Raw genomic sequence first — 21,379 nt, forward strand, 5'->3', positions numbered from 1 at the left:
AGACCTAGGTTTCCTAATTTCGCTAAAACTCATCATCAAAGTACACAAAGAGTCCAACTCAAACCCAAACCCTTCATATTCGTGACAAGTAGCAAGTGACAAGAATCGAACTCCTACCATGTCATTGTAAGGCCATTCCCATTAACAAGCTTTTGCACGCTATTTTAGAAGAAGAAGAAGGTGATGTGAAGGAGAGATAAGGAAGAAAGAGAAGAAAAATATTTCTCCTGCAAGCATTGGGATTTTATTAGATAGTAGGGCCAGCAGAGAAGACAAAATTGACTAAACTTAGGGCGTTTCTTTCAAGTTGGGCGCTCTGGGTGTGCGTTCCATAGGGCGCGTAATTCTTTTTGATTATTTTGCTTTTAATTTTTTTTCTCATCCCCTCTTATCTTCTCTTTCCTAATCATACTTGTAAAAACTCCACAAAAATCCCGCACTATTGAGAATGGCCTAAGCAAATCTTAAGTAAAGATTCTTATCAATTATACAAATAGGTTGAAAAAGTAATGAATAAATACTACAATGTAATAGACCCAGTTAAAAAAAAAAAAAAAAAAAAAAGAGTTAAGATTCTTATCAATTATACATTGAGCCACTCCAATGCTTCTTTTTTCATTGGTTTGTATGTCAAAGAAGTAATCGTCTTAGTGAGGTTCAAGCCACCAAATAAGAATATCTTGTACTGAGATTTCCAATGCTAGATAAGGGAGAATATACAGTAAACTTTGTTTCTTAAACTACTTATCCAAAGATGGCACTTTAAAGAGTTGAAGACAAGCCTTATACAAATGAACAACCTCAATTTTACATCTGTATTGAAAAACATCCGACAAGCCTCATACAAATGAACAAACCTCAAATTTTACATCTGTATATGAAAAACACCTTTCCTCTGTGGCTGTGTGAGCTACTCAGCATTGGCCACTCTCCCACTCAACATTTCTGGATTTTCTACATCAGATTGATGAGGCCCTGAAGTTTCTTGATTTTGTTGCCTCGGCTGTTGTCCCGGTGGGGGTGCAGCCGGAGGATTCACTTGCCGGCTCAAGAAGGCGAGCTGCCGCCTTCTTCTCCATCTAGAATACTCGACTATAATTGAGCTTCCGCTCATTGCAATGCCGATGCCTGCAAATGTTGAGAGAAGGATTGACATGATCACTTGCAGATGAACCTGCAAAAGATGCATCATTCCCTTAGATTCCATGATCAGATTGCCAAAAGAGAGTGGTTTACTATGGAAAAGAGATGATTAGTGTTTGCATCTTACCAAGGAGTAGAAAATATGTGCAAAGAGTACCACTAATGCAAACTGAATTGAGGCAAAAACCCAGACAAATTTTCTCTTCACTACAGGAAACCACAAAGTGTTCATCAGAAACCAAAAAAAAAAAGAAGAAGAAGAAGAAGAAGAAGAAGAAGAGAAAACATATGTTAAGAGGGAGACATTGAAATAAGAGAAAACATATGGGTTTATAAAACTATAGGTTAGACTAGCTAACATATTGGATTCAGTCTTTTAGTGTGGTTTGACCAGTGTTGTAAAAATCGGCCTAGGGACACCAGGCAATTTTAGCCCTAGGCGCCGAGTTGGGTGCCTAACTCGACCGAGTAGTTTTTTTTGCTTGCTCGGTTACTCCTCTTCTATATTTCTTCACCAATATACTCAACTAACCATCTAACATATGCAGTTGACTAATTTGGAGGATTATAACAGTCTAACAACTTCTAGCCTAAGTAGAAAAAGTGGAGACGATATACTCGGATTACTCAGCCGAGTGCCTAGGCACCCCCGAGCGCTCGGCTAGTGCCTAAAGCCTTCTGCAACATTGGATTTGACATTTTGACCAATGTGCATTATAACCTAGTTAGGTGGTATGACCCAATCTTAGTTTATAACATGGTATTAGAGCTTGTTCGTCCACTTTGTGTATCACCCGGTTGTGGATACTTAGGTCAATTTCTATTCCCAACATAGTATTAGTATGTAATGTAATATAACCTGTTTCCCTATCTTTTGTTTATGTTGAAAATTCAAGAATCTTTAATATTTCTTTCCAACCTCATATAACATACCCATGGTTGATGCTGTCATAGATGAAACAAGGCCGAGGACACAAGAAAAGGGCAATGATATGGCGATTGCACCAGTACCCATTTTTCCAACCTGCAAATGAACAATTTAGTTTATTAATCCCGCAAAAAAATAAAAACCTTGTCAATTGAGAGATGGGCCGAGACGCTCATCTTACCAAAAGCTGCTCAAGGAAACAAAAGTAGGCGAGCATGCTGACAATGACAAGAATTGGCACTTCCTCCCAAACCCTGTCGCCATTATAGATAATACCGATAAATGCACAGTTGTTACATATGTAAATATTAAACTATGACGTATTGATTAAGTTGCCTGAGATTTTTGAAACATAAATATATCTGTAGTTGAATAGCAGCACCAGAGGTTTTAGTTTGGAAAAGATGCTAGAACTATCTTCAAAATCAAATGATTCATCAAGCAAAATCGCATTGCTTTTAGAAATAATTTAGCATGGAAATTGGTAAAACGTAGTATGCTTTTGCAGGTCCACGTTCCTTAGTTGATAAAGATTTGAGCGGAAAGAGGTAAGTCAAACCAAATGGAAGAATCGATTAAAGAAGAGAATGATATATGCTCACCTGTAACCGTTTATTTCCATTTGACTTAATCTACTTGCACCAATATCAGCATTTTGTATGCTCTGAATCCGCAGCAGTGTGACGGGCAGATTAAGGACTTCTTGCTTGCATACATCACACGTCTTGTTACCTTTGATGCTAAACCATTTAACGGCACATTCTTGGTGGGCCAGAGCAAGTTCGCCTTTACAGCTGCATTCCATCTTGAGCGTTTCCCCGCCTTCACATAGTTCAACCAAGCAAATTCGACAAACAGCTTCTTCTTCTGGTATATCTTCACCGTCTTGCTCATTTTCTTCTGAAATAAACTAATGTTATTCAGAAGGCGGTGGGCAAATCAGGGCCGGTTTTATGATTTGCGGGGCCCTGTGCTAATAACTAAGTGAGGCCCTATCAAAGTATAAATAAACTGCGAATTGAAGAAAAATTGCAAAGAGAGAAATGCAAAAAAACCTAATTTTGAGTCAATATAATTACAAATACATATACTAACTATTAGGCCAGGGCTGGACTATGGGCCCCCAAAATTTTGGGGCCCTGTGCGGTCGCATGTCTTGCACGCCCTAAAATCCGGCCCCGGGCAAATCCATTCAGGTAAATTTTCTAATATGCAACAGTTGAAACTTCCTAAGAACTTCTAGAGACGGGAGCAAGAATATTCCCCAGCAGTCTTTATAGTAGTTTTTCTATTACAAGAACAGACATGGATGATGCAAAATAAAACAATAGATTACCAGAATCTCCTGTTGGAGCTGTAGCTGAAGTAACGGAATTTGCATCTTTCGCACAAGGTGTTGAAGGAATAACACGAAAAAAAGATTCCACTTTACGGATGCTCTGGTCCTTGTTATTGACTGGTAAAGAAATTGATCGAGATATGCGCATTTTTGCTCCTCTTGACTGTAGTTAACAACACATACAACTAAACTTATAGTTGGCAAACAAAACATACTCAAAACTTAAATGTGACCGAATAAAATTCAACACTATAGAAGAGGCATTCAGTGTTTAAAATTTGTCTTTTACTATCCATAAGTGATATTTCATGCTTATTTAGAATGTTGGTAATGAGACAGAACAATTGGCATCTGTTATAGATTTAAACCATAAATATTGATAGAGTGAAATTAGAATGTCAGTACATATAAGCGTAATTGTTCCTTTAGTACTAGTAACTTGAATAGGAAATAGAATTTACTATGCATAATCAGAACGATCTCTTGGCAAAAAATACAGTATACTCTGTAGTACTTAAACCTTGTGCCATACCAAGATGATACTACAAATGAGTAGGGCAGAGAATTTACATAAGGTGTTAGAGAGTTACTTACGCTTCCCCCACGCACGGATTCTGGATTTGAATGTGCAATAGGAGTACCGGGCAACGAAGAGGCATTCTTCATGCGTGGTGTAAATATTTTAGTAAGGGACCAAGACCTTGATATGGATAACTTCTCCTGTGATGTTGTGGCTGAAGAACCTGGATCGATATCAGCGGCCTTCTCTGTATCTGGATTAGAACTACGGTTCTTAAAGCTTAATTTGGGCAATAGGTTCCTTAAGGATGATTTGCCTCTGGATGATATGGGACCGGGAGATCCTTTTCCACTTGGATCTGCAGAACTCGGGGTCAAAACAAAATTCACCTTCTTTGGAGTGGGTGTTGGTGTTGGAAATGATTTTATTTGAACTAATTCTTCACAGGAATCCTCTAACGTTCTCGTAGGTATCTCCAAAAAAAGGTTCGGTTTTTTCCAATGTCCAGCAGGCATTTTTTCTTCAGTGATTCCAGAGGAACTCTCAGTCTGCAAAATGAAGACATTTCAGCCGGGTAAACTAATAAATAGGCAAGAGGGGTTTCCTAATTCTAATAAGGAACCATAATCTCTTCAAAGACCTAAGTTAACATCTCTAGCAATGATATGAAACCACTATAATAACTCGAGATACAAACTGCAACAGTAAAGAATCGTGGGAAGCAATGAAAAAACTAGAGCAGAAACAACTACTACAAGATTTGACAGACATGGTGTACTCAAATAAGTGCTCTAGAAACCTTGTTGTGGGAGCTAATGTGCGGGAAAACTTATGGAAATTGTAAAATGCCCGAGAAAGGAATTAACTCCCTCTAGGTTGAGTTTTAGAAATGGAGTGAGATGGAATACCCTAGCGGACTAGAAGTAAAACACCATGTATAAGTGACTATCCTCTTTTTATTTCAAAAGGTTTTTGAAATTTGAACTCAACAATGGTATAAACATGAAGCAATACATGAGAAACAAGAAGCAGATTAACAACATTTATTCTATGAATCCCTAGAGCAGCTATATATTCCACAGAACTGGAATAGGAATTCTGACTTAATCAATGAAGCCTCTCTTTTCGCCATCAAAATTACATGATCCCCCATAAAGAACTATGAGTCTGTATTTCAAAATCCCATACTTAATCAGTTAAAATATGAGCTTCTAGAGGGCAACCCCATCCAAATTAGTCAAGCTGTTGACTTAGTAATTACAAAGTTACAAGTTGACTTAGTAGCAAGTTGACTTAGTAACCACAAAGTCACAAAGTTATAAGTTTGACCCCAACGGGAACAACCCATTGGTCTTTTTAGTTTGAGCCCGTTAGCTATGGGCAACTAGGCTACCTCCTCCTGTGGTCCTTTATTGGCTAGGTCAAGTTTACACCATGCATACCCTCGGATTCTAAAAAACTGATTAAATGCTAGCTGATGCACAACATAGTAAATATTTTAGTAAAACTAGCAACAGAATACATAAGCTTTATAGTAAAATTAGCAACAGAATACATAAGCTTTAAGCCTTAGTGGTTGCTTCATCATACTCATGGAGATAACATGAGTTTACACAGTTTTTCTCATCAGGAGCAGAGCAAAAAATTGTAAAAATTTTGATCTCTTTTCAATGATTCAAAATATTTGAAGCCCTTAAACTCAAGCATATCATAAACTTGATGAAAGCATAGCTATACCCACCCACCCAAACATGCTCACCCAAACAAAAATCCTTCAAATTAGGAGAAAAACAAGACAGGGGAACAAGAATTTAGACATAAAAGGAGGAAGAAGCAGAAGAGAACATACCATAGGGATTGAAATAACAACTTCTCTTACTTCCTCAGCAGAGGAAGGCTCTTTCTTGTCACTATTCATGATCCCAGTACACAACAAAACCCTGAGCTACCCAGAATCCTTCAAGCCCCAAGAACCAAGCTTTAAGCAGTGAACAAGAAAACAGTGTTAAACCCAGTATGGGAATTGAAGATCTTGAGAGATGGGTGAGTGAGGAGAGAGTAAATTAAAGATGAATGAGAGAGAAATACTGTTATGGGTTGCTGTCATAAATACAAAATCCCTTCAAACTAATGGCAAAAGCAAGGGAGCTGTATTTATCAGGTAAGCGGGGTTCAAGATTGAAAGCAAGTAGGCCACTTTATTGTAGTCTGACCTTCCACGTCCTCCACTCCCCGAAGTGCGGCATCACTTCACTATCCTCTGCTACGTCGCGCCCGGGATGTGGGCAACTCATAAAATATACTTCCCACCATGGCTTATTATATAGTGTCTCTTTCCCCTGTATCAAAGGGGTTGAGTCTGGACCACTTTCTCATCTCAGATTAGGCCAATGCTTCGGAGAATTTTGATTACAACTTGGAATTAAAGGTAAGGTAGCCTCCACGTGCAATTCAATTAGTTGTTGATGATTGTTTATTAATCAAAAAGCCAAGCTCTTGCAATTCTGATTGTTAAAATTGTAAATTTTGCAATTCTGTTCTCAGAGTTGCAGTAGGCTTGCAAGGTCATTTTTGAGCTTACATATATATTTTTATTACAGTAGTGATTTCTTTTATAAAAGAAATAATTTTTAATGAGGCTATTTTTGAAAAATGAGAGAGAATTGTATAGATGGAGGGTGAATAGTAAATAATTACAAATTTAGGAATATGACATTTCAAAATTGGAAGAATATTGTAAAAATAAAGATAGTCTTAGAGCAAGAACACAAGATCTACCAAATACTAAGCATACCTCACCGTTACAACTTACAATTTCTTTTTATTAAGAGTTTTACTACATAGACTCTCATTTTATACTTCCTGATGTGGCAAGATATAATATGTTATTTTCATTTTGTGAGTCCTAAAAAGTTGTCAACATTAAACTTTTGTATAAAAAAATACATGTAGGAAATACAACTTGAGAGCCTATGCAATATTTTCCTTTTATTAATGATCAATAAGAGCATCCTTACCTGTAGTTTTTTCATGGGATATTGTCAGGATTTTGCCAACAAAGCAGGTGAGAGAATAGGAAAGAGAATACTTTTGTTTCTTCTGCAAGGTGTGGTTCATAGAACAATAACATTCTGACATTTCATTTGCTTTAATATTGTTGCTGTGCGCGTTATGCACACAGCAGCAGCCCATGCAGGCGCGTGCAGGACGTGTCAGGCTAGGCGCTCTTGACACTTTGATTATTTTTTTTTTTTTTAATAACATATTTTTTTTATTTTTTTTTATTTTTTTCACATTTTCTCTTTCCTAATCACACTTACGAAAACTCCTCAAATACCGCGAAATAACTCCATTGATATAGATGCTGTAAATCACCGTAATTTATCATGCATTGTCAACCTTGTACATTTTGTGGGCAATTAAAGGTGGGTCGAGTAGATGAGTACAGATACAGTACAATTATGCAGAAAGATACAGAATCAAGTTGGGTTGGAACGTGGAAAGATGTCAGCTTTAATCTTTTTTTTTTTTTTTTTTTAATACTTCCTACCAATCACATGGGGTTATAGCGAAAAGAAGAAGAAGAAGAAGAAGTTAGGATTAAATTAAATAAATTGTATGTACGATTTTTTGTTTTTCTAGAGCTAAATACCACTCATGGTGATCAACTATTTGTTTTTTTTTTTTAAATTTTTACAATTTCTAAAGTATTTATATTTAATTTTAAAAAAGAAAATGAAAAGGGCATTTTAGATATTTTAAATTAAATTTGATTGATTTATAAAAGTAATGTTGGGATTAATGTGCACAAGAATAGCTTGCATGTCCTCAACTAACATACCCAACTCACTGAGCAACCGAAGGCCTTTAGCCCATTGCAAGCAACTTGTTTACCTAGCTCAAGTTGGGGCAAGTGCCCGCCTTTCTAATAAATATAGCAACTAGCACCCTCTAAGTAGGAAGGACGGTTAGAGATCATGGGAATAAGGGGTGGCAACGAACATAGTCTATAGAGGACTAAATTGTCTTTTTACATAACCTGTTTTTTCAGAAGGAACAAGATAAGGTTCTCGTCTCTATATAAATAAGCATTATGGTTGTATTTTTTAGCAAGTATGTAATAATATATATCAAGAGTAGTGAGACTCAATAACTATTACTCTATTAGCTTCATAGTTATATGTGTAATGTATTCTTTGGACCTTTTAGCCACAAGATAATAAAACTATATTGATGCAATATACTAAAAATAGTCAAAATGATAGTTGAAGTAGTTCAAAAATAAAAAATGTCATTTTTTAAAGAAATAAAAAATGTCATTATAATTGAAATGCTAACCATAATATTATCTCTTCTTCTTCTTTTTTTTTTGGTAACCTCTATATTTAAGTATTATAATTAAATAACTCAGCAATTTCGAGCAATTGCATGAGTGCCCCATATTAATTTTGTTGGAAAAATTCAATTTGACATTTTAATATTTACATCCTAATGTGATAATAAAATTACTTTTATTTATTAGTATTAGTCAAGTCCACCTAACATTAAATTTTAAAAAAAATACTATACAAATTTTTTAGTGCAAATTACCTCTCATGTATAGTTTATGAGCTATTACACAAAGATGAAATTTATCCAGTTAACATCATCATCGACTGGTAGCAGCAAGTTTCCCTTGTCACAAAATAAAAAAGTTATTCTCCCAAATAAAAAAAAATATTAATCAATTATTGTTGGAGGTGAACTTAGGTGGGGTGTAACATTTTAGTAACTTCACAAGTAAATAATAAACATGAGAAATTGTAACATCATAAGAAAACCCATCATCAAATTATATATAGTTTGATAAAAAAAAATTAAATAAAGTGTACAGTAATATAATAAACATGTAATCATTTCAAGATGTCATTTTCATGAAAATAAAATACCACTGTACTAGTCAAGTAAATGTGTTGCCTTATGTGTGTTTCCAACACCAAAGAAAATTTTGTGAATGGATTTAAAATTAGTCAACCTTATCATAATTTAAAAAAAAAAATGTATATGTGGAGTGCATTATACCAAATTAACCTACTTTAAAAAAAAAAAAAGGATACAAAAATTTTCTAAAAATATATAATTAAAATTGAAAATTGAAAAAAAAAATAAGAACACAAATTAATATTTTCACTTTTAATTTTGAAAGAATTGTAATTTATGCACCTCATATATATGCCAACTATCAATGCCACCCCTTAATTATTAGTTGCCTAAAGATTACCCCTCATAACGGATCCGTAATATGACTCCGTTTAGTAGGGTAAAAAAATATTTTAATTTTACTTTCTATTTTCCCTTTCCCCTTTATCTTTCCGTCGTATCCCTTTCTCCTTCGTATTTTCTCTATTTCTTCCATTTTTCTTATCAGTTTCTCCTTCTTCAAATCCTTATTCACAACAATTGTTTCTCCTTCTTCGTATTTTCTTCTTCATAACACAAACTTCATAATACCACCTATCATAGCGATCGCCGCCACCTCCACCATCTAAACCACTATAGCATCTACTATACATGATCAAGGGAACAAAGAAAGAATAAGAAGATATAGAGGGGGTTAGGCAGAGGCCATGGGGGAAATGAGCGGCGGACATAAGGGATCCCCAAAAGGCTACAAGAGTTTGGTTAGGAACATTTGACACAGCGAAAGCAGCCGCTAGAGCATATGATGAAGTAGCGCTTAGATTCAGAGACAATAGAGCCCAATCTTAATAAGTATTTAGATAATTGTTTTTAGAAAAGTGCAAACTAAATATTAATTTTAATATCAACTATAGTATTAATAATAACAATAAATAAATAAATAAATAAAAATAAAACTTCCATGGTTGCCAATGTGAAAGCTACCATGGTAGCCGTCTTTTAAATGCTAAATATCAATGTTAAAAGAAAACTTTGAGGTGTTGATGACCTAATAATTCCTTGGAACAAAAGGTAAGAATTGAGTTATTAAGCTGCAATGTCAATATACCAATTAAATATGATAAATGCAAGGTCAATCGTTAATTAAATTGTGTTCAAAATAGTTATACTTTTTAAGTTCGAGAATAATCTTTTTAAATATATTGATATTTTATATGATACGAATTTAATATAATTAAAATTTAAAATGACCGACAAACAAATCTTGATCATACTTACTTTAATAATCAAACTAAAGTTAAAAAGATGTTCTTTCTACCCAAATCACAAAAAATAGTATTCTTTCTACAAGGAGCAGATGGGACTTGAATTGGAATGAAGCATCTACTTTAGCTTTACCTAGCAATGTTCTGTTTGAAAAGTTAGCCTTTGCAGCAATTTGTTGAACCACTAGTAGTAATTTAAAATTAGACAACATATTATATATATTAGAGCATCTCCAACAATCTAAGTTTTTTTTATCAGATTTTTTGCTTGCGAAATAAGATATTATTAGTGATGATTATGAGCCCCAAGAGCGTAAGCATAAAGCATTATCTCTCCTACTTTCTCTCTCACCACCAAACAAAAAACCAGGCAAAAATTGAGCAAATATCACCATTGGTAATGGTCTAACGAATTTGCAATGAGTAGGCGGAAGGTATATAAAATATTCGGTATAAGACTAATCTAGATTACCTTACAGTTATATTAATAGTCTGTTTAGATTACCTTACAATTATATTAATAATCTACATGTTAATTACTTCAAATTGTTAGATTTTAACGAGTTATTTTGATACTAAATTTTCCCTTCAACCTAAAAAGGCCCACAAACATACCTGCCAATACAATTGAAACAAGATACAATGCAATAGGTAAAGGAGGAGCAGGAAGGGGAAAAGCAAGAAAAGACTACCTTAAATTAGTACCTACCTCCATATATCAAGTTTGACAAAGTCAAGAAAGGAGACTAATGATTGTGGATTTGTGGTTCAAAAACATTTGGATAATGTTCAGTTAGGCATGGCTGCAGGTATACAAGCATAAACCTAAAAATTTTCAAACTGTTCTTGATCTGAGCAACTGGATGCAATATCAAACCTACTCACTTTAATTTAATGACAAATTAAAAGCCCCAATACAAACACAAGCCTCAAGAGTACCATATGATACAAACTCATACCTAACTATATTATAAAAATTCGTTAATGTGTGTAGATTTAATTTAACTCAAACTTATATTTTTTGTTCAAATTTTCATCATAAGTTGATGTTGGAGAAATCAACTCCAACCACCCCCATAAGACCCTTTTGGGTTTATAGAAAAAAGGAAAATAATCATTTACTGTGAGTATGTCTGTTATGTCAAACGCTCTAAACATATACAGTAAAACACTCCAACCACCTTAAATGCTCGATCTATCAAGCCAAGCTGGCTTCAAGATACAAGCCAGGGCTAAGTCATTCACTTGGGGTGACCAAGTACCTATTGGTCTGATGGCATTATTGTTACTATTCTAAAGTAAAGTGCAGAAAGTATTGATATGTGATATATATATATATATATATATATATATAAAAGTTTGGCAACGAGAGTCATGCAACTAGTACAGACATCAACATCATGCAAAATTGCAAAGGATTACAGAAAAAGACAACAATGGCATGTTGATGTTGACATGCAAAGTCACAATGATATTTTTTAACCATAGAATCAGGCCTATAAATTGTATGGGCCAACTTCTTTTAATTTGAAACAGTACATGCACTTCAAGGCATGCTTTTAAATTATTGGGGAAAGGAAAAGAATTGAATGATCCTGGTACCAGGCCAGGCCAGCAATATCTTTTAGAGAAATCTTACCTTATTCCACTGTCCACATGTTGGATTTTTATCCAAGAGATGTTAGTTTTTAATGATTTATGAGATTACAAGAAAAACTAGGATAATAAAGTAAGCTAAGGATGGAAAATTCCCCCTATCTAGAGAACAAGTGTAAAGAGTACTAGCTAGCTAGTTTACAATGGTCTCACAGTTCTCCCATGCATATATGATCCCCTCCCCTAGCCTTCGAATGGCCAATTATTTACACCAGCTATGAACCTTGTCCTCTACCTTGGACAAGAGAATGTCCTATATCCGTTTATGAGGATACATGTTTCACATTTTTTGTGGATTGTTATTCTAAAATAGATGTTTAATTGGGTTACACGTTTATTCATTCTGACTTATTCTTAATGTCTATCATGAATCGAGACTTCAATAAAAGTGGTTGGACTTTCAATCTACAAAAAATTAACAAAATATACAAGTTTTGAAACTTATTGACAAAAATGTGTATGCAAGTTTTGAAACCTATTAATAAAAATGTGTAACTTTTGAAAGTTAGTTATGTTTGTACAAAACTTGTTTGGGAAAAGCGTTTGAGTGGATACAGATGTTCTTATTATTATTTTTATAAAAAAAAAAAAATACTTGAAACGCATTTGCAAGAAGTATTTGAAAAAGAAAAATATTTTGTCAAACACAGGTATATATACATTAATAAGTCAAAATAAAATTGGTATTACTCACGTACCACAAATGCATTTCTGGTACAATATAGTAATCTATATACATACATATACAAACATAATGACCCTGTTTGGTAAATAATCAGCCTATCAGCCAATTTTGTCTTATTTGACCACTATTAACTGGTAAATAATAAGCTTTTTGTAACTCCAAAATGCTAAAATTCAAAAGGCTACTCAAAGTAGCCTTTTCAATTAGCTTTTTGAGAAAAGAAATTATACCAAACAGTCATCAGCTAACAGCTAATTTATCAAACAACTTTCTACAATCAGCCAATGTTATCAACAAATCATACCTTCTAACCCAAACAACCAACCCAATCAGCTAACAGCCATTTACCAAACAGGACCAATAACACTTAATAAAGTTAGGCTGCTGAGAACTAAAAAATATTAGTGTAATTATTTGTTAAAATAAATGATTCATATTATTTCGTTAACTATTTATTATTCTTAACTTATTGATTTTCATGAGTAATGTTTTAGGTTCGAACTCATTCCAATCAAAATTGACATAATTGTTAAACATGTACTATGAATTTAGAGTGTATTAAAATACAATATAAAATTTAACATGAATTTTGATCAATTAATTAGAGTCACGCATTGGGCATTGATGAAATGATACACATGATTTACAGTATATATTCAACATAGATGAGAAATTATGCCTATTATCATCATTGTCTTTTTGGGAATGAGGATTTGATTCTTTTTTTAAGGTACACCGCACCAAAGCACACAAAAAGACTAGATTAAATCAAGAATTCATTTTTTGCGGAAGTGGTAACATGAGGAAGCATGGATCACAGGGTTTTGTGTTGCAAAAATTATGTTTGTGTACTATCCAGTGAAGATTTTTCTTTCTAAAACTTTTATTGGGCCAATTAATTTTATAAAAAAAATTATACCACAAGTCATAATTATGCATTCTTGAAATATTTATTTTTATGAGAATTTTGATATAGGTCAAGATACGAAATGATACTTTTAATAAATTGCGAAACACTAATCTAAAAATACACAGCCAAATGATAACTAGTCATGTACTATAAACGCATGGCAGTTGCCAAATGTAAGTATAACGATGATATCATATTCTTCTCCGAAACCTGAAATAGCAAACGACAACAACCAGCGCAAAGGCCGCGGAAATCGCCACCGCTGCTAGCGGTGGCTGTATAGACGACCCTGCCAACCCTTCTTCAACGTTCTCTTCGATTATCTTGTGCTCCAACTCCGCAATTCTATTCTTCTTCTTCATCACCCTATTCCTCGTCGCCGTAGTCGTGTTCAAGTCTCCATTCAAATGCTCCAAATCCATCTTCTCCACATCCCCCATGCCGCCCGGCCTGCAAATTACTTACACTAACAAATAATATAATTAATAGTTATCACTTTTGAAGTTTTCTGTTAAGAGATGATGAGGACAAAAATAATTCTATATATATCATATATCAATAGATCGATCGAGAAGCCAAGAGATTATACTAGAAGTTTCCAATTCTTTTAGTGATTCTTTCCTTGAGATTATAATAGAAGTTTCCAATTCTTTTTGTCATCCTTTCATTGTTCAAGTTGCCAAATCTCATTTGAGGTTTTGAATTTGGAGTATTATTTTTGTGACTTCTGATTATAAAAGCTAAGGGGTAAAACAAATGCAATTTTGGTATCTAAAAACTTTATGTATATTGTATAAGTACTTAAAAAAAAAAAAAAAAAAGTAAGCCTGTTAGTTTGGGTCCGATTCCCTGTCTCCCTATTGAGTATTTCAACTACTGTTTTCTAGAGAAAGCGGAGAAAAAAATTGACCGAGCCATCATAGCGTATATGAACACAAGCACAGGCTCTCGTGGGAGGTTTGCTAGGCTGCTGGGGAGGTTGATATAACGAAACCTCTTTTATCCAAGTTTAAATTGAGAAACATAGTCTGAACCATGGAATACGAAGGGATCCATTTGGTCTAACCATCACAATTTACTGCAACCAAATAGCATTTGTTATCTTCACAACTCCATAAATTACATGGGCCTCCCAAGTCATATATACCATAAATCAATACATTTATTTAGGGCTTGGCATTTCGGTTCGGGTAACCCGAGCCGAACCGAAGACGTTCGGTTCGGTTTGATTTAAAATCGAAAACCATATCGGTTCTACTTTAGAAGAACCGATCGGTTCAGTTAAAAACCGAACCGAACTAAAAACCGAACGGTTTTTTTTAAAATATATATATATATATATATAAATTCCTTTTGGAATTTCATTCCAGAAATCTGGAAATTTCTGAAATGAAATTCCAGTAACTGGAATTAATTTTATTGTTTTTTTTAAATATGTTTAAATTGTTAATTTTTTATATTGGTATTTAATATTTAGATATTAGACTTTAGATTTGGGTTATGTGATATTTCATGCATAGTTATTACGACGCCCCGTTAAGTTGCGGCACCCCGTGACCGCATTTTCGCATAGGAAATGTTAAATTCGGGGGTCTTAAACCGAACCGAAACCGAACCGAAATAAATATGAACCGAAACCGAACCGTTGCAAACCGAATCGAAACCGAACCGAACTCTAATGTTAAACCGAATGGTTTGATTCTTTTAAAACCGAAAAACCGAAACCGAAACCGAAAAAACCAAACCGAAGACCGAAATGCCCACCCCTACATTTATTCAGCCCAGACCTTAATCCACAACCACAAGAAACAAAAAGCAACAAGATGACTCTAAACATCATGCTAATTTTCGAGCTATATAAAACACTCTAAATTAAGGGTTAAGGGTGAGTGTTTCGAGTCAAAGACCTTGTGGTCTAGTGTCAACCGGTTTACACTTCTACATGAAAAGGAGTGAGTTTGAGCCTTAGTGGAGTCAATTATTGACTCTTTACTACATTGTAACATAAAAAGGGTGAGTTTTTCGATTTTCAATTAATTTTTTTTTCAAATTCAATTAGAGATAAAATTTTTCTCTTTGATTTAATTTGATTCAAATTTTAGACCGATTTCTTCACTAGCATTTGGACTAGAGAATCCATCCTTTTGTGGTTAAACTCAATAATTGAATTAGAGTAAAAACTTTATGATCTAGTCAGATAAGTGTGGCTTCCCAAATGAAAAGTTACATATTCAAACTTCAGAGAAGGCATTGAGACTTTAAACACTCATTTTATTCACTTTTCCATACAAACTATACATACAACACACAGGGGGAATTGACATTTATTTTTCAATATTGATTTGCATAAACACGTAGAGGATCGGAATATGGATTGTCTAACCAGAGATTTCAATGGACTTGACATCAGGCTTCTTCACTTCCGCCTTAGGAATGGTGACCGTTAGCACTCCGTTTTCCATCGACGCCTTTATCTCTTCCATCTTCGCGTTCTCCGGCAATCTGAACCGCCTCATGAACTTCCCGCTACTGCGTTCCATCCGATGCCACGCGTCGTTCTTCTCTTCCTTCTCCACGTTCCTCTCCCCGCTGATCTGAAGAATCCGATCGTCTTCGATCTCAACCTTCACTTCCTCCTTCTTCAGGCCGGGGACGTCCGCCTTGAACAAGTGAGCCTCCGGCGTCTCCTTCCAGTCGACGCGAGTGTTGACGAACGCCGACGTCTCTCCGGAAGCAGAAAATGGGACAGATAAGTCGCGGAACGGGTCCCATACGTCGAGGGAGAAGGGATCGGAGACGTTGCCGTTTCTCCGGCCGCCAAAGAGTCTCGGAATCAGCGACATCTTCAGTAAGTATTGATTAACTGTGTGCGTCGGAAAAGCTTATTGTGGTCGATAATGGCTGTCTTTGATTCTGCTCAATCTGGTTTGGATTGGGGAAGAAGGGACCTATTCGGTATTTATGCGTTAGAGATGAGGTTTCTGGTACTTTCGCGATAGTCTTCGCGTTTTACTTAGCCAGTTAACTTAAATTCCCCGCCAAGATGAACAGTCCAGATTATTCCAGGCGGTGGCTATTGTTTCTCGAACATGCCAGAGTGACAGAGTCCATACGGGGCCAGGCCCAGTTTATTTGCTATTCAGGCCTAAGCGACTCAGGCCCAATTATATCGTGGACCAGGGTACACAATTCCTGGTTTGAAACGACGTCGTTTAACTAAGTTAGTAGGGAGTTGACGTGCAACGAATACCTTCCATCCGTTTAATTCCGGTTATGTGTAATTCTGTGTTTTCTTATGTGCATTCTATTAAGTGTTTATGTATATTCTATTATATAATTCTGTACATTAGTAATTTCAATACCATAATTCTGTGCATTATTGGTTTCCAATACCACAATAACATTAAGTATAAAAAATTAGATCATTAATGTACAAAGTATATAAAAGAATACACATATCATTCAATAGAATACACACGATCAATAATTAGCATTACTATTTCATGAGATATGGTACTCGAAATCAATAATGTACATAATTATATACCAAAATACACAGAGTTTATGAATAGAATACGATGAATTATTAGCCTAAGTATTTTGTATTAGTGGCTCCGATGGATCCTAGTACACATAAGATTAGTGGCTCCGATGAATGGTGGGAGAAAAAAAAAATCAAGGTTTGTAATATAGATTTTTAAGATTAAAACATAATTATATTTTAGTGTTGACTATAAACTTATTCTTTTAATTTCTTTTGTAGGAGAACCCAAACTATAAGAAATTTCGTAACAAATCCATAGATCCTACAATGGACGATTTGTGATCTAAGTTGTTTGAAGATAGCTATGCAAATGGTGAAGATTGTGTTGCACCCACTATGGATCCTCAATTAGTGCAACTTGTGGATATTGAGGAAGAAAATATGAAAAGTGAAGAAGAGAATAGAACTGCGCAAGGATTTGAAGATATGTTATATTCTCAGGATAACAAACATTCTTCTCAATTGCATGACTTGGAGGTAGATGAGTCCTATTTTGGAATAATTTCATGAGTGAAGTGAACAATTGTGGTAGTAACCAGGATGCTAGTGGCACTCAAGTACCTAGGCAATCTCAAGGTAATAATGTTAGAAAATTTGCAGAAACTCAAAATATTAGTCTTAAACCCACTCAAATGAAGCGTAAGGGGAGATAATCAGGAGGAGCAATTAAACTTTCTAATCAATTGGATAGTTTGATTTCAAATTCAAATCGGGCACTGGACATTTTAATATCTGATAGTATTGTGAATACTCAAAGTAGTACTAGTGTTAGTCTTGCTGCAGCAATAAGTGTTGTGAACCGCGTGGTTACTGATGGGTATTATGGAAAAATGTGGAGATCTGTGGTGTTTTTCTCTCAGCTTGCTTAAGGATGATTTGAATAGTGAATTTTTTTTCAATATTGAGGATGACTTTTCTAAAAAAGCTTGGTTGAAGTATATGCATGATACAAGCAAGTGAATGCTCATTTTATTTCAATGTATTTGGTTGTAATTTCAATTTGACATTTGTCTGTTTGAACATTAATTTTTGTATAGATTAATTTTATGAACTATAAACATTTTGTTTTACTTTATATATTTTAAATATATGTTCTTACTTTATATTTTATTAAAATATGTATTGAATTGGTTTCATTATTTTATATTTATTATGTACATCATGGAATTAGAATGGAAAAGAAAAAAGAGAAAACAAGCACTTTGTTCAATTATAACATCGTATGTGACAATTGCTTTAACCAAAACATATTACTATAAATATATTTGTAAGAATCTTGTATGACTTCACTTTTTAGAGGACATGAATGGATGAGAAAAGTCGTTAATGGACATCCTATTCGATGCGTAAATGCATTTAGAATGGACTCTGCTTTGTTTAAGCAATTATGTGAAAATTTATATTCAAAATATAGATTACAATCTACTATGAATATGTCAGTTGTGGAGAAAGTTGGTATATTTATATACACACTTGCTTTGGGTGCTTCAAATAGAGATGTTGGAGAGCGATTTCAACGTTCTAGTGAAACAATAAATAGGGCATTTCATGAAGTCTTGGAAGCAATTAGCAGTAGGAATAACGGAAACAAAGGCCTTGCACGTGATATCATACGACTAAATGATTCTACATTTCAATCTATACCATTTTACATTTCTAATGATGCACGATACATGCCATATTTCAAGGTAAAATGTGACCAATTTATTATTATTATTATTATTATTATTATTATTATTATTATTAGTATTATTAATAAGATTGATTATCTAATATATATATATATATATATATATATATATATATATTTATTATTATTATTATTATTATTATTATTATTATTATTAGTATTATTAATAAGATTGATTATCTAATATATATATATATATATATATATATATATATATATATATGTATATATGATGAATAAGATTGTATTGGATGTATTGATGGTACTTATATAGCAGTGTGTATCTCTGAGGTTAATCAATTGCGATATAGAGCGAGAAAATGAATTCTTACTTTCAATGTTATGGCATCGCGTGACTTTGATATGTGTTTCACTTCTATATCTGTTGGATAGGAAGGATCCGCACATGATACCTTGAACTTTCCTAAGCCGCTACAAAGTATCATATTCGAATTACTTTAACTCTAATAAAAATCATATATAATTTTATTCCTTATAAAAATTTAGTGTTGTATTTTTTTAGGAAGATATTATTTGGTGGATAAAGGATATCCAGATAAACAAGGATATCTGGTACGTATCCAAGAATAAGGTATCATCAATCTCAATTTGAACAACAGCCGCCAACTAATGCTCAAGAAGCATTCAGTCGTGCACATTCTTCTCTTCGAAGTTGTATTATTGAAAGGTCGTTTGGAGTATTGAAGAAAAGATGGAAGATACTTGCTAAAATGCCACAGTTTAGTGTGGAGACCCAAATTGATGTTATTATGGTCACATTTGCACTACATAATTATATTCAAAAAATTTCAGAAGATGACATGATGTTTAATGTGCTTGAGCAACATCCAGATTACATACCGCTCGATGAAATTCAAAATTCAAGTAGTAATATCGCCATCAACGAAAATTTAAATCAGACCTCTATTGAGATGAAAGAGATACACAAAAAATATTACTATTTCATTATTGGATGCTAAATCATGATTTGCTAATAGTTTTATTTCAAATATTAAATTTCAATACGTGAATAGACCAATTTAAATTTTATGAAGATGTCTATTTTAGACTTTTTACATTTATCAACTTGTCAAAAAAAATTAATTTTGACAAACTGATAAATATAACAACTAATTTAACAGTTCTTCAATTTCAACTACTAGCTTATAGCTTTTCAACTTTTAGCTACCTAAGTTTGCCAAACAATTAAGGCAAGCAAATAGCATTTGTCATCTTCACACCTCCATAGATAGCATGGGCCTCCCAAGTGATATACACCAGAAATCAATACATTTATTCAGCCTAAACCTTAATACACAAGAAACAAAAGCAACAAGATGATTCTGAGCATCATGTTAATTTTCGAGCCATATAAAACACTCTAAATTAAGGGTGATTTATTGTTTTGATTTTCAATTTAATTTTTTCTGTTTGAAATCATTTAGTTTGATTTTCAATTTAATTTTTTCTGTTTGAAATCATTTAGTTTCAAATTTGATTCGATTCAAATCTTAGATCGATTTCTTCAGTAGCATTTGGACTAGAGAATTGATCCTTTTTTGGTTAAATTCAATTTTTAACTTAATTGAATTAGAGTACAGATTCAAACTTCAAGAAAGGCATTGACTCTGAAGACATTGACTCTTTAAACACAAAGAAAAACACTCAATTTATTCACTTTTTCAGCAACTTACACCATACAAACTATGCATACAACACACAAGGGGGAACTCACATTTAATTTTCAGTATTGATTTGCATAAACACGTAGAGGATCGGAAAATGGATTGTCTAACCAGAGATTTCAATGGACTTGACATCAGGCTTCTTCACTTCCGCCTTAGGAATGGTGACCGTGAGCACTCCGTTTTCCATCGACGCCTTTATCTCTTCCATCTTCGCGTTCTCCGGCAACCTGAACCGCCTCATGAACTTCCCGCTACTGCGTTCCATCCGATGCCAGGCGTCGTTCTTCTCTTCCTTCTCCACGTTCCTCTCCCCGCTGATCTGAAGAATCCAATCGTCTTCGATCTCAACCTTCACTTCCTCCTTCTTCAGGCCGGGGACGTCCGCCTTGAACACGTGAGCCTCCGGCGTCTCCTTCCAGTCGACGCGAGTGTTGACGAACGCCGATGTCTCCCCGGAAGCAGGAAATGGGAAAGATAAGTCGCGGAACGGGTCCCATACGTCGAGGGAGAAGGGATCGGAGACGTTGCCGTTTCTCCGGCCGCCAAAGAGTCTCGGAATCAGCGACATTTTTCAGTAAGTATTGATTAACTGTATGCGTCGGAAAAGCTTATTGTGGTCGATAATGGCTCTCTTTGATTCTGCTCAATCTGGTTTGGATTGGGGAAGAAGGGACCTATTCGGTATTTATACGTTAGAGATGAGGTTTCTGGTACTTTGGCGATAGTCTTCGCGTTTTGCTTAGCCAGTTAAATTCATCCCCTTCCCCGCCAAGATGAACAGTCCAGATTATTCCAGGCGGTGGCGGTTGTTTCTCGAACATGCCAGAGGGACAGAGTCCATACTGGGCCAGGCCCAGTTTATTTGCTATTCAGGCCTAAGCGACTCAGGCCCAATCCGTAAGCTTTGAACCTTAACACCAATCGTTATATTGTGGACCAGGGTACACAGTACATGGTCCGAAACAACGTCGTTTAACTAAGTTAGTGGGGAATTGACGTGCGACAAGTACCGTTCCGTCCGTCTAATTCCTGTTATGTGTAATTCTGTGTATTCTAATGAGTGTTTATGTATATTATATTATATAGTTATGTATATTAGTAATTTTAATACC

General features: G+C 34.5%; 3 protein-coding genes and 1 pseudogene across 6 annotated transcripts; 1 reads left to right on the forward strand and 3 right to left on the reverse strand.

Moving 5' to 3' along the window:
* Nucleotides 1-670: 670 nt before the first annotated feature.
* Nucleotides 671-6,226, reverse strand: LOC116004725 (E3 ubiquitin-protein ligase MARCH7). Of its 4 annotated transcripts, XM_031244884.1 has the most exons (9): nucleotides 6,019-6,219; nucleotides 5,780-5,908; nucleotides 4,005-4,478; nucleotides 3,408-3,573; nucleotides 2,674-2,971; nucleotides 2,253-2,325; nucleotides 2,077-2,167; nucleotides 1,271-1,350; nucleotides 671-1,174 (listed from the first exon to the last, which is right to left on the reverse strand). In XM_031244884.1, exons 2-9 carry the CDS (start codon nucleotides 5,846-5,848, stop codon nucleotides 911-913), a joined length of 1,515 nt encoding a protein of 504 aa, XP_031100744.1. In that variant the 5' UTR covers nucleotides 5,849-5,908; nucleotides 6,019-6,219; the 3' UTR covers nucleotides 671-910. The 4 variants fall into 4 exon arrangements, with proteins under 4 accessions (XP_031100744.1, XP_031100745.1, XP_031100743.1 ...); XM_031244885.1 differs by having other exon boundaries at nucleotides 2,674-2,968; nucleotides 5,780-6,226; XM_031244883.1 differs by having other exon boundaries at nucleotides 5,780-6,218.
* Nucleotides 6,227-15,595: 9,369 nt separating this feature from the next.
* On the reverse strand, nucleotides 15,596-16,298 carry LOC116004248 (17.5 kDa class I heat shock protein-like). The gene has a single exon (XM_031244214.1). It carries the CDS (start codon nucleotides 16,186-16,188, stop codon nucleotides 15,724-15,726), a length of 465 nt encoding a protein of 154 aa, XP_031100074.1. The 5' UTR covers nucleotides 16,189-16,298; the 3' UTR covers nucleotides 15,596-15,723.
* LOC116004074 lies at nucleotides 16,243-19,559 on the forward strand (annotated as a pseudogene).
* Nucleotides 19,560-20,223: 664 nt separating this feature from the next.
* On the reverse strand, nucleotides 20,224-20,979 carry LOC116004186 (17.5 kDa class I heat shock protein-like). The gene has a single exon (XM_031244135.1). The coding sequence runs from the start codon at nucleotides 20,833-20,835 to the stop codon at nucleotides 20,371-20,373; it is 465 nt and encodes a 154-aa protein (XP_031099995.1). The 5' UTR covers nucleotides 20,836-20,979; the 3' UTR covers nucleotides 20,224-20,370.
* Between the last annotated feature and the right edge of the window lie 400 nt (nucleotides 20,980-21,379).

The sequence above is a fragment of the Ipomoea triloba genome, chromosome 14, assembly GCF_003576645.1.
Source record: "Ipomoea triloba cultivar NCNSP0323 chromosome 14, ASM357664v1".
Taxonomy (NCBI): domain Eukaryota; kingdom Viridiplantae; phylum Streptophyta; class Magnoliopsida; order Solanales; family Convolvulaceae; genus Ipomoea; species Ipomoea triloba.

What these genes read in the sequence shown, in the direction of transcription:
- LOC116004725 (XM_031244884.1), bottom strand. Translation starts at nt 5,848, where the DNA reads ATGAATAGTGACAAGAAAGAGCCTTCCTCTGCTGAGGAAGTAAGAGAA. An exon ending in AGCTCCAACAGGAGATTCTG is followed by an intron (nt 2,972 to 3,407) that starts GTAATCTATTGT and finishes AGTTTATTTCAG; the next exon opens with AAGAAAATGAGCAAGACGGT. An exon ending in TATGACAGCATCAACCATGG is followed by an intron (nt 1,351 to 2,076) that starts GTATGTTATATG and finishes GGTTTCCTGTAG; the next exon opens with TGAAGAGAAAATTTGTCTGG.
- LOC116004248 (XM_031244214.1), bottom strand. Translation starts at nt 16,188, where the DNA reads ATGTCGCTGATTCCGAGACTCTTTGGCGGCCGGAGAAACGGCAACGTC.
- LOC116004186 (XM_031244135.1), bottom strand. Translation starts at nt 20,835, where the DNA reads ATGTCGCTGATTCCGAGACTCTTTGGCGGCCGGAGAAACGGCAACGTC.